This window comes from Diorhabda sublineata, chromosome 11 (assembly GCF_026230105.1).
Source record: "Diorhabda sublineata isolate icDioSubl1.1 chromosome 11, icDioSubl1.1, whole genome shotgun sequence".
NCBI classification, from domain to species: domain Eukaryota; kingdom Metazoa; phylum Arthropoda; class Insecta; order Coleoptera; family Chrysomelidae; genus Diorhabda; species Diorhabda sublineata.
This window is the reverse complement of record NC_079484.1, coordinates 1,967,722-1,991,246: the sequence shown is the minus strand read 5'-3', so window position 1 is coordinate 1,991,246 and position 23,525 is coordinate 1,967,722. Positions and strand designations below refer to the sequence as shown.

The following is a 23,525-nucleotide window of genomic DNA, read 5'->3' as shown; positions in this document are numbered from 1 at the left end:
GTAAAAATTTCAAAAATCGTGAATTTTTTGACATTTTTTAAGTCGAAAATGAAGAATGAAACTTTTCGATATCTTGCTTCGTTTTCGAGATATCGATACTTAAAGTTGGGAAAATTTATTATTTGTATTTATCAACTTAACCTAACCTAAACTCGTTGTGGTGCACTTTGAGTGTAAAAATTTCAAAAATCGTGAATTTTTTGACATTTTTTAAGTCGAAAATGAAGAATGAAACTTTTCGATATCTCGCTTCGTTTTCGAGATATCGATACTTAAAGTTGGGAAAATTTATTATTTGTATATATCAACTTAATCTAACCTAACCTTGTTGTGGTACACTTTGAGTGTAAAAATTTCAAAAATCGTGAATTTTTTGACATTTTTTAAGTCGAAAATGAAGAATGAAACTTTTCGATATCTTGCTTCGTTTTCGAGATATCGATACTTAAAGTTGGGAAAATTTATTATTTGTATTTATCAACTTAACCTAACCTAAACTCGTTGTGGTGCACTTTGAGTGTAAAAATTTCAAAAATCGTGAATTTTTTGACATTTTTTAAGTCGAAAATGAAGAATGAAATTTTTCGATATCTCGCTTCGTTTTCGAGATATTTTAAATTCAATACGAATCTTGTAATTCAATAAAAAAAAAGATTTTTTATTCAATTTTTATGTTATTTATTATTATTATGATTATCCTGATACTCCAAAATTATATTGAAAAAAATTGATTTTTATAACAAAATGAGCCAAAGTTAATGCAATATGCACGTTGTATTGCGCCACCCTGTATATTATTTATTATTGAAACCGATAAAGTGTGTTTACTCACATATATGAATGAATGCGTTTAAATAGAAAGCAATTCTTGAAATAAAAACAATGTTTATGTATTTATATTAGAAAATGTAAACTATTCGATTTATCAGTAATTTTTTTTTGAGTAATATCAATTCTTTTCTATATCGAATTCTTATATGTATATCAAGGAAGTTGATAAAAATAAGGATATTATTTTGTTATCGCGGGATATATTGAAAAAAACATTCGCAAATTCGCAAAGTGTTTTTTTATACGTATATCAAGTCTCAAAATAATTTGCTTTTCAGTTGTTCCGTTGATTGTTTTTTTTTTCAATTCAATTCATTGACAGTTGTTGATGCTTAACTTGTTCTATTGTACGACAGGTGGCGCTAATGCTATTTCATTATTTCACACACCATTTATTATTTTTTTATTTAAACTTAAACTGTTATTACAATCAACTGATATTAATTATTTTTTTTATTACGAATATTGCAACAAGGCTAACCAATATAGTAGATTCTCATTGGGATATTGGGAACTGATGAATAATACGTACGCCATCTGGTGCTAATTTACGTCATTAAATATATGTTTTGATTGTTGTTGTTTCGGCGTTTATTTGTGAGTAATAAATATGATGATGCTTTTAAACGTTTCGGTATTTTCGCGAAATTTCGGAAGTCGGAATTTAACATCTCTCGACGCGAATTGTTGAATGAATGCAACTACATTCTTTAGAATCTTTTGGCTGTCTTAGTTGTTGCATTTAGAGGTGGTTATGTTAGGTTAGGTTAGGTTAGAAAAATAATAAAATTTCGTATTCACATGACCAGTAGAGCTTTATAAGCAGAGCGGTTTACCACATTGTTTAAAATGTTATTAATATACTTAATCATATGTCTGCTGTTTACCACGCGACAGAAAGTGTAATTGTGAGTGTTGGAGTAAACGGTTCCAGAAATTCCAACTTAGAGGTAAAATAAGTGTCTCATTTTCAGATTTGTTGGTATGGAAACAATACAATACTTATTACTACCCTTATTTGAACGAAGGGGTTACCATAGGGGATATACTTAAGTATTATTGGCCATTACTTCTGGTTCTACTGATATTGGTATTAATTACTCTACTGGTACCAATTGTTGGTTTATTCTTCTGTTGTTGTCGGTGTTGCGGAAATTGCGGCGCCAGGACACAACCCTGTGATAAAAGAAGAGATCTGTGCAAAAAAGTTCTACAAGGAGCTCTATTGATAGCTTTGGGGACGGCCCTCCTGTAAGTTTGAATCATAATAAACGTAATTTCGTCTTGGAAGTATTTAATCGATGTTCGCGATGATGGTTTCCATTATTTTATATAGTATAAACTTTTGTTTTCCAGGTTTTGTGTGGTTTGTGCTTTCGCGAGTAATCAACAAATTCAAGATGGTACCAACGAGCTTCCAACTAGTCTTAGAAATGCGTATAACGACTCAATTTCCTATCTGGACAGTGCTAAAGGTCAAGCCAAGGTTCTACTGACTGATAATTATGATGAATTTGCCAAAATTTTTAAAGATACCGTTGAAAGTAAGTGATTTTCATGTAGCATTTGTCTAGAATTTCAATGAATTGCAAGTATATGTGCTAGTTTTAAGTAGTTCAAGTTTCTTGACTGGAGAAGACTCATGATCCACCAGACCTCCTGGTCTATGTCATCAGCGCATGGACTGAACCTTTAGGGGAATCCCGAGTCATCGCATTGGATATATCGAAGGCTTTTGACGCGATTTTGGCTTGCCAATCTTCTAAATGAATTAAGATCGTACGGTTCGTCGACCTCACTTATCGACTGGCTCAGTAGATTTCCGACTGATCTATCCAGAAAGGTTTGAGATCAACAAGGCTGTTCCACAGGGATGCATCTTCGCAAAATTGCAAATCCAATCTATAGCTACCACAGTGGTATCGTTATTCGAATCAAAAGCCCCAATAAATCTAAGGCAGGAACAGATCACCATCATCTAGAGAGTCCAATCGAGTTTAAGGCAGTCTGCTGGTTTTACAAGCTGTCTAGACATAAAATATCAACATCACCGCAATTTTGATCGTTGTTTGTTGCGGTTAGGAGCAAATTTGTCTTGGTATAGTCACGTTGCTGAGTTAGTTAAGCCAACTTCACAAAAACTTGGTTCGTAGGCACAATCTGACTTGTAGGGGATCCAGAGTTGACCAGAAACTTGGACAGCTTAGAGATAATGACGGAAGATGCTCTTTAGAAGCGGGTAAAGTGGATTTGAATCCTCTCTCTTCTCAGTGACCTTATCAGGGGCTTCCTGGGGACTTGTAAGGAAACCAATGAAGTAGTAGAGTTGGTTTTTGTTTCATTATAAACCTTTTTTTTTTTCAAACTAACAGTTTGAAGGTTAAGAAAGGACTCATTGGAGTGTTATAGTCCACCAGAATCTCTTTCGTTTTGTCCTCTTTGATTTCCTCTTATCCACGTGTGACCAGGAACCCAAAAAGGCAAAGAATATAAAAATTAAAATGAATATCGACCATTTTTTCAAGTAAATTTTCAATCCAAGTATCAATTTTTTTGGTGTATGCGAGGTTTGTTCAAAAATAACTTTATATTGTCAAATATGTTCTATAAAATGTTTTGGAATCGGTATTTTTAGGCACTGTTATGTATCGAGGTATTCGAAAAATGAATATTTTGATGTTGTTTTAGAATCTGGCATACACGTGATGCAACAATTGAATATATGGAGCAATGCTACCGCTATGATGGATCTGTACAATTTCGTTGAAGCTATACCTAAAATAACTGAGCAATTGGGTGAATTAAAACGGTATACGAATAATCTCAGAACTATGGCGTCGCAATTGAATGACGGTAAGTTGAAATTGGAAGGTTTTGTGGGGAAAGAAAAAGTTATTTTTCGAAAAATGTGAAAAACTCAACACCTCGTATCTTTTTCACGAATTTTTATGAATTGGGGAGCTCATGACATATATTTAATTTTTTTGTAAAAATAAATTAGTAATTATTAGCATTTTTTCAGTTTGAAATAAAAATTATTGATGATAAAGTAAGTAACCAAATGACAAAAAGTGTTTCCATGTGATAAATTGATGCTAATCGAAGTAAATTTTAAACATTTGGTTCATTATTGTTATGGATTTGTATTTAAGTGTATAGATCAAAATTTCAAACATTTGGTTTATTATTATTGGGATTTGTATATATGTTTGTTGATCTATACGTAAATTGTAAACATTTGGTTCATTATGTTATATTATAGAAACTCTCCGAAATTTTTTCTTACACTTATAGTACATTGAATCTTGTATTTCATCATTTTTTGACATGGATTCTTGATATATTTTGATTTTTTTTCTATATCTTAGTGCCTTATTTTTCAAAATGTTGAATTATATATTTATTTATATTTTTTAGCAATGAGGAAAGTAAAGCGTGATTTACTCAACGCGTTAAACAGTTGCAACTTGGAATCGTGCGTTAAAATTCAAAAAGAAATTTCGAATCTTCAAACCAATATCGATTTCAACAGGGTAAGTTGTTTTAATCCTTGTCATTTTTGAAATTTTCTAAACTTTCATACCTTTTCGTTTCACCACCCCGTACTTCAAAAGAGTTCATTAAAACTGTGCTTTAAAAAAAACAGAATTTTGATATCGAAACTAGATTAACGTTTTCTTTGTGGGATTGTGGCAAAATCAAACACCAAAGTGTACTAACTCTAATATATTTCCGAGTATTCATCGTCTGGGGATTGTGGAGTTTCAAATTTCGTTGTTTCATTTTAAAAAACATTAAATCAATCGATTTCAATAGGGTAACTTGCTGTAATCCTTGTCATTTTTGAAATTTTCTAAACTTTCATACCTTTTCGTTTCACCACCCCGTACTTCAAAAGAGTTCATTAAAACTGTGCTTTAAAAAAAACAGAATTTTGATATCGAAACTAGATTAACGTTTTCTTTGTGGGATTGTGGCAAAATCAAACACCAAAGTGTACTAACTCTAATATATTTCCGAGTATTCATCGTCTGGGGATTGTGGAGTTTCAAATTTCGTTGTTTCATTTTAAAAACATTAAATTAATCGATTTCAATAGGGTAAGTTGTTTTAATCCTTGTCATTTTTGAAATTTTCTAAACTTTCATACCTTTTCGTTTCACCACCCCGTACTTCAAAAGAGTTCATTAAAACTGTGCTTTAAAAAAAACAGAATTTTGATATCGAAACTAGATTAACGTTTTCTTTGTGGGATTGTGGCAAAATCAAACACCAAAGTGTACTAACTCTAATATATTTTCGAGTATTCATCGTCTGGGAATTGTGGAGTTTAAAATTTCGTTGTTTCATTTTAAAAAACATTAAATTAATCGATTTCAATAGGGTAACTTGCTGTAATCCTTGTCATTTTTGAAATTTTCTAAACTTTCATACCTTTTCGTTTCACCACCCCGTACTTCAAAAGAGTTCATTAAAACTGTGCTTTAAAAAAAACAGAATTTTGATATCGAAACTAGATTAACGTTTTCTTTGTGGGATTGTGGCAAAATCAAACACCAAAGTGTACTAACTCTAATATATTTTCGAGTATTCATCGTCTGGGAATTGTGGAGTTTCAAATTTCGTTGTTTCATTTTAAAAACATTAAATTAATCGATTTCAATAGGGTAAGTTGTTTTAATCCTTGTCATTTTTGAAATTTTCTAAACTTTCATACCTTTTCGTTTCACCACCCCGTACTTCAAAAGAGTTCATTAAAACTGTGCTTTAAAAAAAACAGAATTTTGATATCGAAACTAGATTAACGTTTTCTTTGTGGGATTGTGGCAAAATCAAACACCAAAGTGTACTAACTCTAATATATTTTCGAGTATTCATCGTCTGGGAATTGTGGAGTTTAAAATTTCGTTGTTTCATTTTAAAAAACATTAAATTAATCGATTTCAATAGGGTAACTTGCTGTAATCCTTGTCATTTTTGAAATTTTCTAAACTTTCATACCTTTTCGTTTCACCACCCCGTACTTCAAAAGAGTTCATTAAAACTGTGCTTTAAAAAAAACAGAATTTTGATATCGAAACTAGATTAACGTTTTCTTTGTGGGATTGTGGCAAAATCAAACACCAAAGTGTACTAACTCTAATATATTTCCGAGTATTCATCGTCTGGGAATTGTGGAGTTTCAAATTTCGTTGTTTCATTTTAAAAAACATTAAATCAATCGATTTCAACAGGGTAAGTTGTTTTAATCCTTGTCATTTTTGAAATTTTCTAAACTTTCATACCTTTTCGTTTCACCACCCCGTACTTCAAAAGAGTTCATTAAAACTGTGCTTTAAAAAAAACAGAATTTTGATATCGAAACTAGATTAACGTTTTCTTTGTGGGATTGTGGCAAAATCAAACACCAAAGTGTACTAACTCTAATATATTTCCGAGTATTCATCGTCTGGGGATTGTGGAGTTTCAAATTTCGTTGTTTCATTTTAAAAACATTAAATTAATCGATTTCAATAGGGTAAGTTGTTTTAATCCTTGTCATTTTTGAAATTTTCTAAACTTTCATACCTTTTCGTTTCACCACCCCGTACTTCAAAAGAGTTCATTAAAACTGTGCTTTAAAAAAAACAGAATTTTGATATCGAAACTAGATTAACGTTTTCTTTGTGGGATTGTGGCAAAATCAAACACCAAAGTGTACTAACTCTAATATATTTTCGAGTATTCATCGTCTGGGAATTGTGGAGTTTAAAATTTCGTTGTTTCATTTTAAAAAACATTAAATTAATCGATTTCAATAGGGTAACTTGCTGTAATCCTTGTCATTTTTGAAATTTTCTAAACTTTCATACCTTTTCGTTTCACCACCCCGTACTTCAAAAGAGTTCATTAAAACTGTGCTTTAAAAAAAACAGAATTTTGATATCGAAACTAGATTAACGTTTTCTTTGTGGGATTGTGGCAAAATCAAACACCAAAGTGTACTAACTCTAATATATTTCCGAGTATTCATCGTCTGGGAATTGTGGAGTTTCAAATTTCGTTGTTTCATTTTAAAAAACATTAAATCAATCGATTTCAACAGGGTAAGTTGTTTTAATCCTTGTCATTTTTGAAATTTTCTAAACTTTCATACCTTTTCGTTTCACCACCCCGTACTTCAAAAGAGTTCATTAAAACTGTGCTTTAAAAAAAACAGAATTTTGATATCGAAACTAGATTAACGTTTTCTTTGTGGGATTGTGGCAAAATCAAACACCAAAGTGTACTAACTCTAATATATTTCCGAGTATTCATCGTCTGGGGATTGTGGAGTTTCAAATTTCGTTGTTTCATTTTAAAAACATTAAATTAATCGATTTCAATAGGGTAAGTTGTTTTAATCCTTGTCATTTTTGAAATTTTCTAAACTTTCATACCTTTTCGTTTCACCACCCCGTACTTCAAAAGAGTTCATTAAAACTGTGCTTTAAAAAAAACAGAATTTTGATATCGAAACTAGATTAACGTTTTCTTTGTGGGATTGTGGCAAAATCAAACACCAAAGTGTACTAACTCTAATATATTTCCGAGTATTCATCGTCTGGGAATTGTGGAGTTTCAAATTTCGTTGTTTCATTTTAAAAAACATTAAATCAATCGATTTCAACAGGGTAAGTTGTTTTAATCCTTGTCATTTTTGAAATTTTCTAAACTTTCATACCTTTTCGTTTCACCACCCCGTACTTCAAAAGAGTTCATTAAAACTGTGCTTTAAAAAAAACAGAATTTTGATATCGAAACTAGATTAACGTTTTCTTTGTGGGATTGTGGCAAAATCAAACACCAAAGTGTACTAACTCTAATATATTTCCGAGTATTCATCGTCTGGGGATTGTGGAGTTTCAAATTTCGTTGTTTCATTTTAAAAACATTAAATTAATCGATTTCAATAGGGTAAGTTGTTTTAATCCTTGTCATTTTTGAAATTTTCTAAACTTTCATACCTTTTCGTTTCACCACCCCGTACTTCAAAAGAGTTCATTAAAACTGTGCTTTAAAAAAAACAGAATTTTGATATCGAAACTAGATTAACGTTTTCTTTGTGGGATTGTGGCAAAATCAAACACCAAAGTGTACTAACTCTAATATATTTTCGAGTATTCATCGTCTGGGAATTGTGGAGTTTAAAATTTCGTTGTTTCATTTTAAAAAACATTAAATTAATCGATTTCAATAGGGTAACTTGCTGTAATCCTTGTCATTTTTGAAATTTTCTAAACTTTCATACCTTTTCGTTTCACCACCCCGTACTTCAAAAGAGTTCATTAAAACTGTGCTTTAAAAAAAACAGAATTTTGATATCGAAACTAGATTAACGTTTTCTTTGTGGGATTGTGGCAAAATCAAACACCAAAGTGTACTAACTCTAATATATTTCCGAGTATTCATCGTCTGGGAATTGTGGAGTTTCAAATTTCGTTGTTTCATTTTAAAAAACATTAAATCAATCGATTTCAACAGGGTAAGTTGTTTTAATCCTTGTCATTTTTGAAATTTTCTAAACTTTCATACCTTTTCGTTTCACCACCCCGTACTTCAAAAGAGTTCATTAAAACTGTGCTTTAAAAAAAACAGAATTTTGATATCGAAACTAGATTAACGTTTTCTTTGTGGGATTGTGGCAAAATCAAACACCAAAGTGTACTAACTCTAATATATTTCCGAGTATTCATCGTCTGGGGATTGTGGAGTTTCAAATTTCGTTGTTTCATTTTAAAAACATTAAATTAATCGATTTCAATAGGGTAAGTTGTTTTAATCCTTGTCATTTTTGAAATTTTCTAAACTTTCATACCTTTTCGTTTCACCACCCCGTACTTCAAAAGAGTTCATTAAAACTGTGCTTTAAAAAAAACAGAATTTTGATATCGAAACTAGATTAACGTTTTCTTTGTGGGATTGTGGCAAAATCAAACACCAAAGTGTACTAACTCTAATATATTTTCGAGTATTCATCGTCTGGGAATTGTGGAGTTTAAAATTTCGTTGTTTCATTTTAAAAAACATTAAATTAATCGATTTCAATAGGGTAACTTGCTGTAATCCTTGTCATTTTTGAAATTTTCTAAACTTTCATACCTTTTCGTTTCACCACCCCGTACTTCAAAAGAGTTCATTAAAACTGTGCTTTAAAAAAAACAGAATTTTGATATCGAAACTAGATTAACGTTTTCTTTGTGGGATTGTGGCAAAATCAAACACCAAAGTGTACTAACTCTAATATATTTTCGAGTATTCATCGTCTGGGAATTGTGGAGTTTAAAATTTCGTTGTTTCATTTTAAAAAACATTAAATTAATCGATTTCAATAGGGTAAGTTATATTTATTCTTGGAAACCCCATAACAAACATTTCGAAGACCTCATTCAACCCTAACACTTCTAGTGGTAAACTGAATCGTGGTAGCTCCCATAAAAAAATTTTTTTTCTTCAAAAAAAATCACAAGTTTTAAATGAATTTATGTTTTACATGCAGCATCTTGACAGATATTTCCCAAGGGTGAGTAAAAAATCTAAAAATTTTCTTTTGTTTCACATTTCATTAAAATTTGAAAGAAAATTTATTTTTAGCTTCCCGATGTAACACCGGCCATTGATTTATTGGGAAAATTGAATTTAAATCTTCTCAAAACAGCTGCCGAAGAAGGAAAAAACAAATTAGATAATATAGAAAGGCATATCACTAGTAGTTTAAACGATACATTGAAACAAGCTTTAAAAAAAGTTGAGGATGCAGGTGAGTAATAATTTAATCATCAGGTGTCGACCCAAATTAGACCGGAACTTTTTAAATAGTTTGATTAACATTTAACCCTTTAATGACCATAATCTTTTCATCATTATGTCGATAAATCCCTCGGATTATGACTTGTTTGTCTACCAAATCCATTTACCGGGGTTGATTACTCCCCTTTTTCTTTTTGTTGTAGTTTTTTTGTTGACTCTGGCTTCCTTCATTCTTTTCTGTATTTTACTTTCCGGTCTATTATCTCTAGGATTCCGGTATCTTCTCCAATTTGGTCTCTCCAGGTAGTTCTTGGTTTACCTCTACCTCTTGGTCATACTGTTTTATCCCCCTCACCATTTCTTGAGGTTGTGTCCTGCTTTTTAGTTGCTACTACTCAAAAATGGTTCTGGATAGACCCATCGTTATCGATATTTCGTTATGGCCGAACAACTTTGGGTCATTTGAGGGGAAATTTTTTTGAAGCAAGCACAGTTCAACAAACTCGCTATATTCAGGATTTGAATTGGGAGAAGGATAATAAATAGTTGGAAAAAAATATTTTTATTAATTAAAAAAATTATTACATAATAATTACTAACCAATTTTTTTACAATATATGTGACCAAGTCCAAAGAAACCTTCCGGAATGTTTTTTATTTATTTTTATTGTTTTTTTTTCTATATCATTTTTTTTTTTTCAGATTTGCAACTGCAACCCCAAATCTCCATCAAAGCAACTAGGTACTTTATACCCATTACCACAAGACCCTATCATCTTAGTACTTCCGAAGTTTACAATTCTTGAATTGATTTGGTGGAAAATTTTGTTGCGTTCAGCCTCATCGATCGACACCATCTTTTTCTACAGTTGTGTCCTTGACATGATGTTCAAAGTTCCTATAGTAGTTGGACCTTCCATTTGGAGGATGTCCTATCTACTCCTCTTGCGTCTAATGCTCGTATAGACTCTATGTTTAAGAAGGCACATTGGATTCTCTTAGACCTGGAGTGTTTCCTCCATTGGAGTACTATGTGGAGAGAAGGAAGATTCAGAACCACTTCTAACGCAGCTGTTGGGCAAGATTTCATGGCCCCAGCTGCACATAAACAATTCTTCGTGGTATTCCGACTAGTTCTAGTACCCCAAACCATTGTCCTGTACGTGATGATTGGTCTCACAACCCCAATTCCTCCCTGCTAAGTTTATGCGCTCCATGTGGCTTTAGTGAGTAACTTGATGGGCTTGAGGCTGAGTTTTTTCTTCCTAATGAAGGATATTAGGTCCTATCTACTCCTCTAATACTCTTTTGACAACCCCGTGTGGTCTCTATTGGATTTTCTTAGACCTGGAGCATTTCCATTTGATCTTTTAATTATTTGTTGTTAATGTGACATCTCATGAGGCCACAGTAGGACTTTAGTCCAAAATATGGCAAGGCTGTTTGCTGCGGTAACTTCTTTTAGTTACATACTGGTCTTAAAGAAATGGAGGTAGACATTCGAAAGGCCCAATTTTCTATGAATCCATGTCCACAAGACTTTTAGTACTTTTAACTTTCTCATAAGTATAGATTTGGTGGGAAATGCGCGACTCCCCATTGTGGACATCCCCTGTTAGTAGTAATTGAATTTGTGTCTGTTCTAGTAGATAGTAGGAGATTGTCCTATTTACTCCTTTCGCGTCTAGTACTCTTTTGACACCTTGGAGTGTTTGAATTTGATTCTTTAATCACCGCAGTATGGAGTCGTTGCCCTTTTTTTGGCAAGACTGTCTGCTGAGGTACCGGTCCTACAGAAATGGTTATAGACATTCGAAGGACCTTCAGTACTTCTGAATTTCTCATTTAACAATCCTCGAATAGATTTGGCGAAAGAATTCGATTCCTAAACTGAAATTTGTTATTATTTTTAGGTAAAACTATACAGACACATTTGAACAACATCCTGCAAACAATCTCGGATATACAGAAGCAAATGAGAAGTTTTGACGGTAATTTGGAAGAAGGGTATAAATATTTACATACTTATTCACCTTATCGATACTACGGAGGTTTGGCGATCAGCTGCGTCTTACTTATAATCACCATCTGCATAGCACTAGGTCTGATTTGCGGTATATGCGGTAAACGACCTGACGGATACAGCGATAACTGTTGCAACAAAGGCGCGGGTAGTCAGTTTCTGATGTGGTAAGACTTCTTAGCGTTTACGTGCACCGGTGTGTCAGTATTCAATTTTTAGCGCCGTGATGTTGATGTTCATATCTACCCTGATCATTGGAGTCGTAACTATAGGAGCTTTGATCTCGGGCGCGGTTACCGACAGAGGAATCTGTTATCCATTGAAGCATCCTCGAAAATCGTCCGTATTAGATGTCGTCGATTCGTATTTAACGAGGAACGTTAAATATGGTGACGCCGAATTGGGCGTTAGTATAAGCGAAGTACTAAATCTGTGCTACAAAAATGAGAGCATGTATAAGGTGTTTAATTTGGAAAAAAGATTCAATATAGATGATGTAGTTAAGAAATTTAACGTCGAATCCATATTGGACGGTATTAAAAATCAATTGGATAGAATCGTCGATCCGCATTTTACCATTTTGAATAATACTAATTTGAATATACTGAAAAATTTGTCCAGCTTCGATCCCGGTATTAATTTCGATCGTTTCCAAGATGAGGTAAGTTTTTTTTTTTTTTTAGTACTACAGGCCTTGAAAGACCATGATTTATTTTTCTTTTCTTATCGGTCTTCTAATTTCACCATTCATCTCCCCAGGTTGCGTTTCTATACTTTTGCACTCCGATTCGGTTCTACCTCTCCGATATCCTTCAAAACTGCATCCAACCATTCTTTTGGCCTTGTTCTTCTTTCCTCAATGTTTCTTTTTCAAATCTAAATCCAGACACTCTTTTAATATGCCTCTCACTCTTTGGGGTCTCTTAAGTTATTAACTTCCTCGATGATCACATGGTTTTACATTTCTTGATTCAATACAGGAGTTTTGCCTCCAAAATAGGTTGGTCACCTCCTAATGGTGGTCATTTTCATGGGAATTTTTGCTCCCCTTCCCACTGGTCCTTCGAGGTGACTATGGGCAGATTTGGTGACCTCTGCTGCCTATATGGCTTTCTTACATAATCTGCATTTGTTGTTTTATGTCATGTCTAACGTCTAAGGTGATATTTGGCCAGTTAGAAGACCGACCACAAGCTTAATGTCATTTGTGGACATCTTGAAAAGTTATATCAGACTTTTTGGCTGATATGGTTATGAATCTTTTGGATTTTTTTGTATGTATGAATGTAGATATTGATGTATCTACATTATCTGCTAAATCTATCGTCTTAAAGTGTCCATTGAGGCCCTGTTAGGACTCCTGTTAGTATTCGTAAGATGTTCTGATACATTCAATAGATCCCAGGAGAGTCTTTGCCTGCCTCAGCCTCTGTAGGTTGTCCCAATAATTGGTTTTGCTCTTATCTACCTTCTTTTCAATGCCCCAATTCCTCCCTGCTAAGATAATGCACACCATGTGGCTTTAGTGATGACTTGCCAGAGGTCTTTCATTTCTGCCGTTCTAGTAGTTGTGCCATCCATCTGGAGGTTGTCCTATCTAGTCTTCTGGCATCTATTATAATTTTTTGTATCCTTTCGAAGGCGTTTAAACGAATGAATTTATTTGGTTTTAGCTGAAAGAGAACTTCACGAATATGAGTCTAAAGAAACTCTCAGAAGTGCTGCAGAAACTTGTTAAACAAATGGACGGTCAGAACATGCAAACTTTACAAACCGAATTGAATTTGATTATACTTCACATAAACACTTACGATGAAAAAATTCTTGAACCAATGAGGACCGAAGCCAGGGAAGTGATGGTGAGTATTATCGGTAATTAGATGTTTTGTTTGGGGAAAAAATTTTTCTTTTTAGGATTTGGCCATGCACTTGGATTCGAGTTTAAAAATGAATTCTACGAGTTTTAAAGAAGCTATAGATAAATTGATACATGAAATCGAAGACGCTCAGAAGAAGTTGAGAGTGGATGGATCAAAAATGTTGATGGATGTGAGTAACTTTTGGAACCAAAATCTTCTTATTTAAAGTACTTTTCTAAGTAAATCTTAGTTTCAAAAGGAGTTGAGGTTGAAAATTTTTTAGGGGTTAATAGATTCTTCTATAATTATAAAATGGCGAACAACATTTATCTAATTGTCTCCTGCTGGTCTCAAATAGACAATAAACGTTTTGGTTTCGGTGCTAGCTAGAGAAATCACTAACCTCCATCGTAAAATGCTTTCTCCAGTATCCATACTGGGGTTCAAGAAGGTTAAATCTACACGATTTGCCAAAGCATTGTAATAGAGCGATATCCTAGACCTGATTGAACAAGAATTTTCTTTTTCTTCCCTCAAAATCCACACTGGATAGTTTCTACTAGATTTAATTTCAGAAGGGGCGGTTTCTAGAGCATCTGAAGAGGTTGAGCTCATACTAAGGTTTCAAAGGAACTTTTTTAAGTGATCTAGTCTGGAAAGTACCACCATGTTCTTCTAGATTTTCTGAAAGTATATTACTACTACACAGAAAGGTTCTAGACTAATGAAAAGTGTTCATACTCCTTTTCTGAAGGTTCTCCATCATTCGTACGAAGAATTTTCCACGTCTACAGCTCGCTTTGCGGTTCTAATGGATTCAAATATCCGTACTGCATTTAAAGAGGTTATATATATAAACATTGTTATGGAGAGGTACTATAGAACTAAATTAACCAAAGTTTCTTCTTCATTCGTACAAAATCAACAGTGAACAACTTCTACTAGATCTAGTCTCAGAAGGAACAGTGTCCTGCGCATCTGAAAAGGTATAGCTCATTTTTTTGATTGGATCAAGAGATATACCAAGGTTACGTGATCTAGCACAGAAGGTACCAACATGTTTTGGTTATATAAATGAAGTTGAACCACCAATCGTGATATTTGTTGGTCCATTTCAAATAGAACAAATTATATATTTTTAAAAAATTGAATAATACTGACTGAGTTTCCTGTTAAAGGGCATAAGGGTTCCTTATTCTCATGGCTAACCGTCCCGTTGTTCAGGTTGTGATGTATAAAATGGTATCGGCTGGCTTAGACCGTTCCCATAACCTCTTTTTGTATAGAATATTTCCAATATAAATTTTTGTTTAAGGCTGCTACGTCTTTTGGTAGTATAGTAAAAGATCAAGTCCAGAGTTACATCGACAGAGTGATCATCGTAACCAAAACAAAACTTGGCGAATGTGGACCTTTAAACGTAGCCATAAATTCCACTCTAGTTTCTACTTGTGATAAAATTTTACAGCCTTGGGTATGTATTTAAATTTCACTTAATTATCGAAACTCATCATCCGTCTAAATGAATTTTCCGCAGAATGGATTTTGGGTATCATTGCTTGCCAGTTTATTGCTTTTTATACCAACAATCGTCGTATCTGTCAAATTGGCGTCTTTGTACCAGAAGTATAAACAGTACGGACAATACGTGGAAACGTGAGTATTTCCTTTTTTTTTTTAAATATACTCTATGTACATGTAGTTTTGTTTAATTTTAACTCAACTGATGAATGCTTGAAACAGTAAGACACCAAAATTCATTTCATCTAAAATTTATATTCCGCTGTATATTTAATGCACATATTTTTAAAATCCTCGGTAAATAATGGTTACGATTGTAGGGGATTTTTGATATTTTGCCAACACTTCAAAAATCGTGTCATTTTTTTCACAAGTTACATTTATTATTATCCTAGAAGAAACTTGTTTCTTTACTAATTTTTCTTGATGAAAATTTGGTTAGGGTCTAGTTAGCATACCAGTAACTCTGTTTGGCTTATATTTGCTTAATGAAAGGACCCTTTGATACCAGTTGGTAGAATAAGAAGGTTCTTCGATTGTTTCAGACCATCTGGCATATATTAGATGATTTAGGGCGTAAAGGTCGTGAATTTAACTTGCTAGCACTTCGATATATTGATCTAGTAAGTTTATCAGCCAAACAGCAACGACTTTACAAAGTTAGCTACCTATTTGTTGGGTATGCAGCTTACTAATTCTAGTTCTAAAAAGCTTAAATGTAAATACAGTAGCTTTTGTCTATGGATTGCCTTATGGAGAGGTATTTGGTGGTTTCCTTTGGCAGAAACGACTAGACCAAGATGGATAGGGTCTAGTTAGCATACCAGTAACTCTGTTTGGCTTATATTTGTTTAATGAAAGGACCCTTTGAGACCAGTTGGTAGAATAAGAAGGTTCTTCGATTGTTTCAGACCATCTGGCATATATTAGATGATTTAGGGCGTAAAGGTCGTGAATTTAACTTGCTAGCACTTCGATATATTGATCTAGTAAGTTTATCAGCCAAACAGCAACGACTTTACAAAGTTAGCTACCCATTTGTTGGCTATGCAGCTTACGTCTTCTAGTTCTAAAAAGCTTAAATGTAAATACGGTAGCTTTTGTCTATGGATTGCCTTATGGAGAGGTATTTGGTGGTTTCCTTTGCCAGAAACGACTAGACCAAGATGGATAGGGTCTAGTTAGCATACCAGTAACTCTGTTTGGCTTATATTTGCTTAATGAAAGGACCCTTTGATACCAGTTGGTAGAATAAGAAGGTTCTTCGATTGTTTCAGACCATCTGGCATATATTAGATGATTTAGGGCGTAAAGGTCGTGAATCTAACTTGCTAGCACTTTGATATATTGATCTAGTAAGTTTATCAGCCAAACGGCAACGACTTTACAAAGTTAGCTACCCATTTGTTGGCTATGCAGCTTACGTCTTGTAGTTCTAAAAAGCTTAAATGTAAATACGGTAGCTTTTGTCTATGGATTGCCTTATGGAGAGGTATTTGGTGGTTTCCTTTGCCAGAAACGACTAGACCAAGATGGATAGGGTCTAGTTAGCATACCAGTAACTCTGTTTGGCTTATATTTGCTTAATGAAAGGGCCCTTTGAGACCAGTTGGTAGAATAAGAAGGTTCTTCGATTGTTTCAGACCATCTGGCATAGATGGCGTTAAATACCTTCCGATTAATTGTAAAAATGAAGAAAATTAGATATTTCAGTCGCATATTTAGTCTGACACAGATCTAGAATGAAATGATTTATTTTATGCATATAAAATATGATAGCAGTAGGCGGTAATCACTAATAGAATCATCTGTGGCGGCTGTTTTAAAGATACGTGTATCTGTTGAATGACAGAAAGGTTTGTTTTTGTATTTCTTTAATTGAGTCGAACCGAAAACTTCAGAACTACTACGGTGTGATGGAATCTCCGCCAAAGGCATCTTTGTCTTTGTCCTTCCACGTCTGGATGAATCCGGTACTTCTTAGTGCGATTGAACCAGTGCTGGTAGGTCTGCTATGTAAATATTAGCAATATAATGGCAAAATATCGAGTCTGGTTTATTCACAATTTCATTTGGAGCATTAATAACATGTCTGTGTGATAACAAACCTAAATAAAACCATAAACGTTTAAACATAACCTTACTTTTTCATGGGAGATTGTACAGTAAACCGCTTTTAAGGGTACAAATGAAAATTTAATTTTCTTCTTTAGTTGGGATCAAACCAGGAAACTTCTTCAGACTTCATCTTCCACTCCAAGCCACTATCTTTAAAAATAAAAAATAATTAAGCTCAAAAAAATGTTTTAAAACTAAAAAGACATATTTTAATAAAAATTTATTGTTAAATTTATGGAAGTTTTATTTGGAAAACCTCAATTCAACAGATTTTCCTTTCATTTGGGGAAAATTTTATTTTATATAATAGATAAAAACAGTCTTTGTCAGTTTTTTTTATAAAAATTCTTCATAATGCTTCAATTTGTTGGTTTTTATATAATCTTTTAACTGTTAATAGGGATTTCTAGAACCGTTAGTGATTTTATTACACAGGACACATTGTTTACTAGGACTATAGGTTTTTTATCACGGCTCGAAGGACCAGACAGTGCTAGTGTTTCAATTTATGCGTTACTCCATTTTTTTATTGTGTTATCTTCAACTTGACACTTCAAATCGAATAAAAACTAATTACATTACATTATTTTCAATATATTTTAATTCCTAGCTACTTGAGTAATCTAAAAAAAATAATTTCTACCAAATAAATCGACAATTTACATTAATTTTATATTGGAAATTTAATAACCGATGTGTATAATGGAATTTTCAATAACTTTCAATGGAAAAGCAATGTTATGTTATAAACTATTTTTATTTAAAAAAATGTAGTATCCTAACATGCGTTGGAAATTATATTCACTACCATTAAATCATTTCGAAGGTCCTCTTAAGGATACAATTTGAAATAATTTTTATTTTCTACCTAATTAATTATATATTCGTTTTGAGTTATTTGTTCGGTTCTGTGGGGTCGTACTAATTTCTTGGATGCATACTTATACACCCACATCCCCTTAAACAAATTTTCTTCGGTTAGAAAGTCAACGTTGAACCGTAAAATTTGTTCTTATAATTGAGATTTGTATTTATATCGTTTTGCAGCGAATATTTGTATGATGCCTACGCTGATCGCGGGGACAGTGTTCCCTTGAACAGGTAAGTTTAAATAATTGTGCACCGTAGCTGCGAAAAATATGGGGTCTAACATATTGCATGAAATTCAATTAACACCCCCTGTATTTAGTGTGTGACTTACTTGCAATTTCCTCGTTCCTAAAAAAAAACTTGAATTAGTACCAATAGACACTTTTATTTAGCACTAGAAACATTTTTTCGTATAATACGAGGTGGGATAAAAAATTTACGATTATATCTCAACCCCTCAACACTTGTGACAATTTTGTACCATGAATTTGGAATAATATATTAACTTTGAAGTTGAAATATATCTAACTAGCATTTCTTAAGGGTGGTTGCTAGTGGTGAGAGTATTTTAGCAGTGGAGTGGATTACGAAGAGCAGTTGGAACTTCCTTCGATAACAAAAAGTGTGCTCATGGGGGCTCTATGACTTGTCAGACAGAATATCTAGGTCTCATTTAGTTCCAGGCAGTATCTGAGCAGTATTTAGTGAACGTCTAATGTCTGTTTACTAGTGGTGTGAGTCTGTTCATAGTGGAAATGTGGCAGTTGAGTACGAAGAGCAGTTGGAACTTCCTTCGATATCAAAAAGTGTGCTCATGGGGGCTCTATGACTTGTCAGACTGAATATCTAAGTCTCATTTAGTTCCAGGCAGTACCTGAGCAGTATTTAGTGAACGTCTAATGTCTGTTTACTAGTGGTGTGAGTCTGTTCATAGTGGAAATGTGGCAGTTGAGTACGAAGAGCAGTTGGAACTTCCTTCGATATCAAAAAGTGTGCTCATGGGGGCTCTATGACTTGTCAGACTGAATATCTAGGTCTCATTTAGTTCCAGGCAGTATCTGAGCAGTATTTAGTGAACGTCTAATGTCTGTTGTGAAATATGGACCTCTAGCTATACAATAACTTTGAATTTTTTTCCAAAAAAACTTATGATGTATTAAAACCTGTCTATGGTGATAATTTAGCAACATTGAAGAATGTTCACTAGTGGTGTGAGTCTGTTCATAGTGGAAATGTGGCAGTTGAGTACGAAGAGCAGTTGGAACTTCCTTCGATAACAAAAAGTGTGCTCATGGGGGCTCTATGACTTGTCAGACTGAATATCTAGGTCTCATTTAGTTCCAGGCAGTATCTGAGCAGTATTTAGTGAACGTCTAATGTCTGTTTACTAGTGGTGTGAGTCTGTTCATAGTGGAAATGTAGCAGTTGAGTACGAAGAGCAGTTGGAACTTCCTTCAATAACAAAAAGTGTGCTCATGGGGGCTCTATGACTTGTCAGACTGAATATCTAGGTCTCATTTAGTTCCAGGCAGTATCTGAGCAGTATTTAGTGAACGTCTAATGTCTGTTGTGAAATATGGACCTCTAGCTATACAATAACTTTGAATTTTTTTCCAAAAAAACTTATGATGTATTAAAACCTGTCTATGGTGATAATTTAGCAACATTGAAGAATGTTCACTAGTGGTGTGAGTCTGTTCATAGTGGAAATGTGGCAGTTGAGTACGAAGAGCAGTTGGAACTTCCTTCGATAACAAAAAGTGTGCTCATGGGGGCTCTATGACTTGTCAGACTGAATATCTAGGTCTCATTTAGTTCCAGGCAGTATCTGAGCAGTATTTAGTGAACGTCTAATGTCTGTTTACTAGTGGTGTGAGTCTGTTCATAGTGGAAATGTAGCAGTTGAGTACGAAGAGCAGTTGGAACTTCCTTCAATAACAAAAAGTGTGCTCATGGGGGCTCTATGACTTGTCAGACTGAATATCTAGGTCTCATTTAGTTCCAGGCAGTATCTGAGCAGTATTTAGTGAACGTCTAATGTCTGTTGTGAAATATGGACCTCTAGCTATACAATAACTTTGAATTTTTTTCCAAAAAAACTTATGATGTATTAAAACCTGTCTATGGTGATAATTTAGCAACATTGAAGAATGTTCACTAGTGGTGTGAGTCTGTTCATAGTGGAAATGTGGCAGTTGAGTACGAAGAGCAGTTGGAACTTCCTTCGATAACAAAAAGTGTGCTCATGGGGGCTCTATGACTTGTCAGACTGAATATCTAGGTCTCATTTAGTTCCAGGCAGTATCTGAGCAGTATTTAGTGAACGTCTAATGTCTGTTTACTAGTGGTGTGAGTCTGTTCATAGTGGAAATGTAGCAGTTGAGTACGAAGAGCAGTTGGAACTTCCTTCAATAACAAAAAGTGTGCTCATGGGGGCTCTATGACTTGTCAGACTGAATATCTAGGTCTCATTTAGTTCCAGGCAGTATCTGAGCAGTATTTAGTGAACGTCTAATGTCTGTTGTGAAATATGGACCTCTAGCTATACAATAACTTTGAATTTTTTTCCAAAAAAACTTATGATGTATTAAAACCTGTCTATGGTGATAATTTAGCAACATTGAAGAATGTTCACTAGTGGTGTGAGTCTGTTCATAGTGGAAATGTGGCAGTTGAGTACGAAGAGCAGTTGGAACTTCCTTCGATAACAAAAAGTGTGCTCATGGGGGCTCTATGACTTGTCAGACTGAATATCTAGGTCTCATTTAGTTCCAGGCAGTATCTGAGCAGTATTTAGTGAACGTCTAATGTCTGTTTACTAGTGGTGTGAGTCTGTTCATAGTGGAAATGTAGCAGTTGAGTACGAAGAGCAGTTGGAACTTCCTTCAATAACAAAAAGTGTGCTCATGGGGGCTCTATGACTTGTCAGACTGAATATCTAGGTCTCATTTAGTTCCAGGCAGTATCTGAGCAGTATTTAGTGAACGTCTAATGTCTGTTGTGAAATATGGACCTCTAGCTATACAATAACTTTGAATTTTTTTCCAAAAAAACTTATGATGTATTAAAACCTGTCTATGGTGATAATTTAGCAACATTGAAGAATGTTCACTAGTGGTGTGAGTCTGTTCATAGTGGAAATGTGGCAGTTGAGTACGAAGAGCAGTTGGAACTTCCTTCGATAACAAAAAGTGTGCTCATGGGGGCTCTATGACTTGTCAGACTGAATATCTAGGTCTCATTTAGTTCCAGGCAGTATCTGAGCAGTATTTAGTGAACGTCTAATGTCTGTTTACTAGTGGTGTGAGTCTGTTCATAGTGGAAATGTAGCAGTTGAGTACGAAGAGCAGTTGGAACTTCCTTCAATAACAAAAAGTGTGCTCATGGGGGCTCTATGACTTGTCAGACTGAATATCTAGGTCTCATTTAGTTCCAGGCAGTATCTGAGCAGTATTTAGTGAACGTCTAATGTCTGTTGTGAAATATGGACCTCTAGCTATACAATAACTTTGAATTTTTTTCCAAAAAAACTTATGATGTATTAAAACCTGTCTATGGTGATAATTTAGCAACATTGAAGAATGTTCACTAGTGGTGTGAGTCTGTTCATAGTGGAAATGTGGCAGTTGAGTACGAAGAGCAGTTGGAACTTCCTTCGATAACAAAAAGTGTGCTCATGGGGGCTCTATGACTTGTCAGACTGAATATCTAGGTCTCATTTAGTTCCAGGCAGTATCTGAGCAGTATTTAGTGAACGTCTAATGTCTGTTTACTAGTGGTGTGAGTCTGTTCATAGTGGAAATGTAGCAGTTGAGTACGAAGAGCAGTTGGAACTTCCTTCAATAACAAAAAGTGTGCTCATGGGGGCTCTATGACTTGTCAGACTGAATATCTAGGTCTCATTTAGTTCCAGGCAGTATCTGAGCAGTATTTAGTGAACGTCTAATGTCTGTTGTGAAATATGGACCTCTAGCTATACAATAACTTTGAATTTTTTTCCAAAAAAACTTATGATGTATTAAAACCTGTCTATGGTGATAATTTAGCAACATTGAAGAATGTTCACTAGTGGTGTGAGTCTGTTCATAGTGGAAATGTGGCAGTTGAGTACGAAGAGCAGTTGGAACTTCCTTCGATAACAAAAAGTGTGCTCATGGGGGCTCTATGACTTGTCAGACTGAATATCTAGGTCTCATTTAGTTCCAGGCAGTATCTGAGCAGTATTTAGTGAACGTCTAATGTCTGTTGTGAAATATGGACCTCTAGCTATACAATAACTTTGAATTTTTTTCCAAAAAAACTTATGATGTATTAAAACCTGTCTATGGTGATAATTTAGCAACATTGAAGAATGTTCACTAGTGGTGTGAGTCTGTTCATAGTGGAAATGTGGCAGTTGAGTACGAAGAGCAGTTGGAACTTCCTTCGATAACAAAAAGTGTGCTCATGGGGGCTCTATGACTTGTCAGACTGAATATCTAGGTCTCATTTAGTTCCAGGCAGTATCTGAGCAGTATTTAGTGAACGTCTAATGTCTGTTTACTAGTGGTGTGAGTCTGTTCATAGTGGAAATGTAGCAGTTGAGTACGAAGAGCAGTTGGAACTTCCTTCAATAACAAAAAGTGTGCTCATGGGGGCTCTATGACTTGTCAGACTGAATATCTAGGTCTCATTTAGTTCCAGGCAGTATCTGAGCAGTATTTAGTGAACGTCTAATGTCTGTTGTGAAATATGGACCTCTAGCTATACAATAACTTTGAATTTTTTTCCAAAAAAACTTATGATGTATTAAAACCTGTCTATGGTGATAATTTAGCAACATTGAAGAATGTTCACTAGTGGTGTGAGTCTGTTCATAGTGGAAATGTGGCAGTTGAGTACGAAGAGCAGTTGGAACTTCCTTCGATAACAAAAAGTGTGCTCATGGGGGCTCTATGACTTGTCAGACTGAATATCTAGGTCTCATTTAGTTCCAGGCAGTATCTGAGCAGTATTTAGTGAACGTCTAATGTCTGTTTACTAGTGGTGTGAGTCTGTTCATAGTGGAAATGTGGCAGTTGAGAACGAAGAGCAGTTGGAACTTCCTTCGATATCAAAAACTGTGCTCATGGGGGCTCAATGCTTCTCTATGACTTTTCAGACTGTCTCATTTCATTTCCATACAATATCCTAGCAGTAGAAAGCATTTGGTACTAGCATCAGCTTCCTATGTAGTACCATTTGATGGTATTTTAAGTTTGGGATATGGATATCCCTTTCCCAATTCAATTTCCTAGTTAGCAACATAGTAAAAGCCTTTTTCTCATCGTTATAAAGGAAGATTAACTAATCATATGTAGTTGCGTTCTAATCCTCTCTTTAAATATAATATAATCATAATAGGGATGGTTTTCTACAAAATTATTTGTATTTTGATTCAAATTACCCGCGAGAACAAAGCCACTCGAGCAATGTGGCTTACCAGATTCTTTTCTTAGTTTATTAGTACCAGAATTAATTTAAATGGGTATATAACTTTGAAAACTTTCGCATTG

The 23,525-nt window shown here is 34.2% G+C and overlaps 1 protein-coding gene across 10 annotated transcripts in view; it reads left to right on the top strand.

Moving 5' to 3' along the window:
• Positions 1–23,525, top strand: part of LOC130450383 (prominin-like protein) — a 35,009-nt gene that overhangs the window by 7,766 nt on the left and 3,718 nt on the right. For 2 of the 10 annotated variants that reach the window (XM_056788750.1, XM_056788749.1), the window contains exons 3-15: positions 1,806–2,082; positions 2,188–2,375; positions 3,520–3,684; positions 4,249–4,364; positions 9,350–9,373; positions 9,445–9,610; positions 11,514–11,790; positions 11,843–12,284; positions 13,297–13,482; positions 13,538–13,672; positions 14,798–14,956; positions 15,020–15,138; positions 18,169–18,222. In XM_056788750.1, the coding sequence (XP_056644728.1) occupies positions 1,806–2,082; positions 2,188–2,375; positions 3,520–3,684; positions 4,249–4,364; positions 9,350–9,373; positions 9,445–9,610; positions 11,514–11,790; positions 11,843–12,284; positions 13,297–13,482; positions 13,538–13,672; positions 14,798–14,956; positions 15,020–15,138; positions 18,169–18,222 (2,308 nt within the window). Of the gene's footprint in view, positions 1–1,805; positions 2,083–2,187; positions 2,376–3,519; positions 3,685–4,248; positions 4,365–9,349; positions 9,374–9,444; positions 9,611–11,513; positions 11,791–11,842; positions 12,285–13,296; positions 13,483–13,537; positions 13,673–14,797; positions 14,957–15,019; positions 15,139–17,216; positions 17,351–18,168; positions 18,223–23,525 lie in introns of those variants that run through there. The other 8 variants (XM_056788754.1, XM_056788753.1, XM_056788752.1 and 5 more) reach the window with 5 other exon arrangements.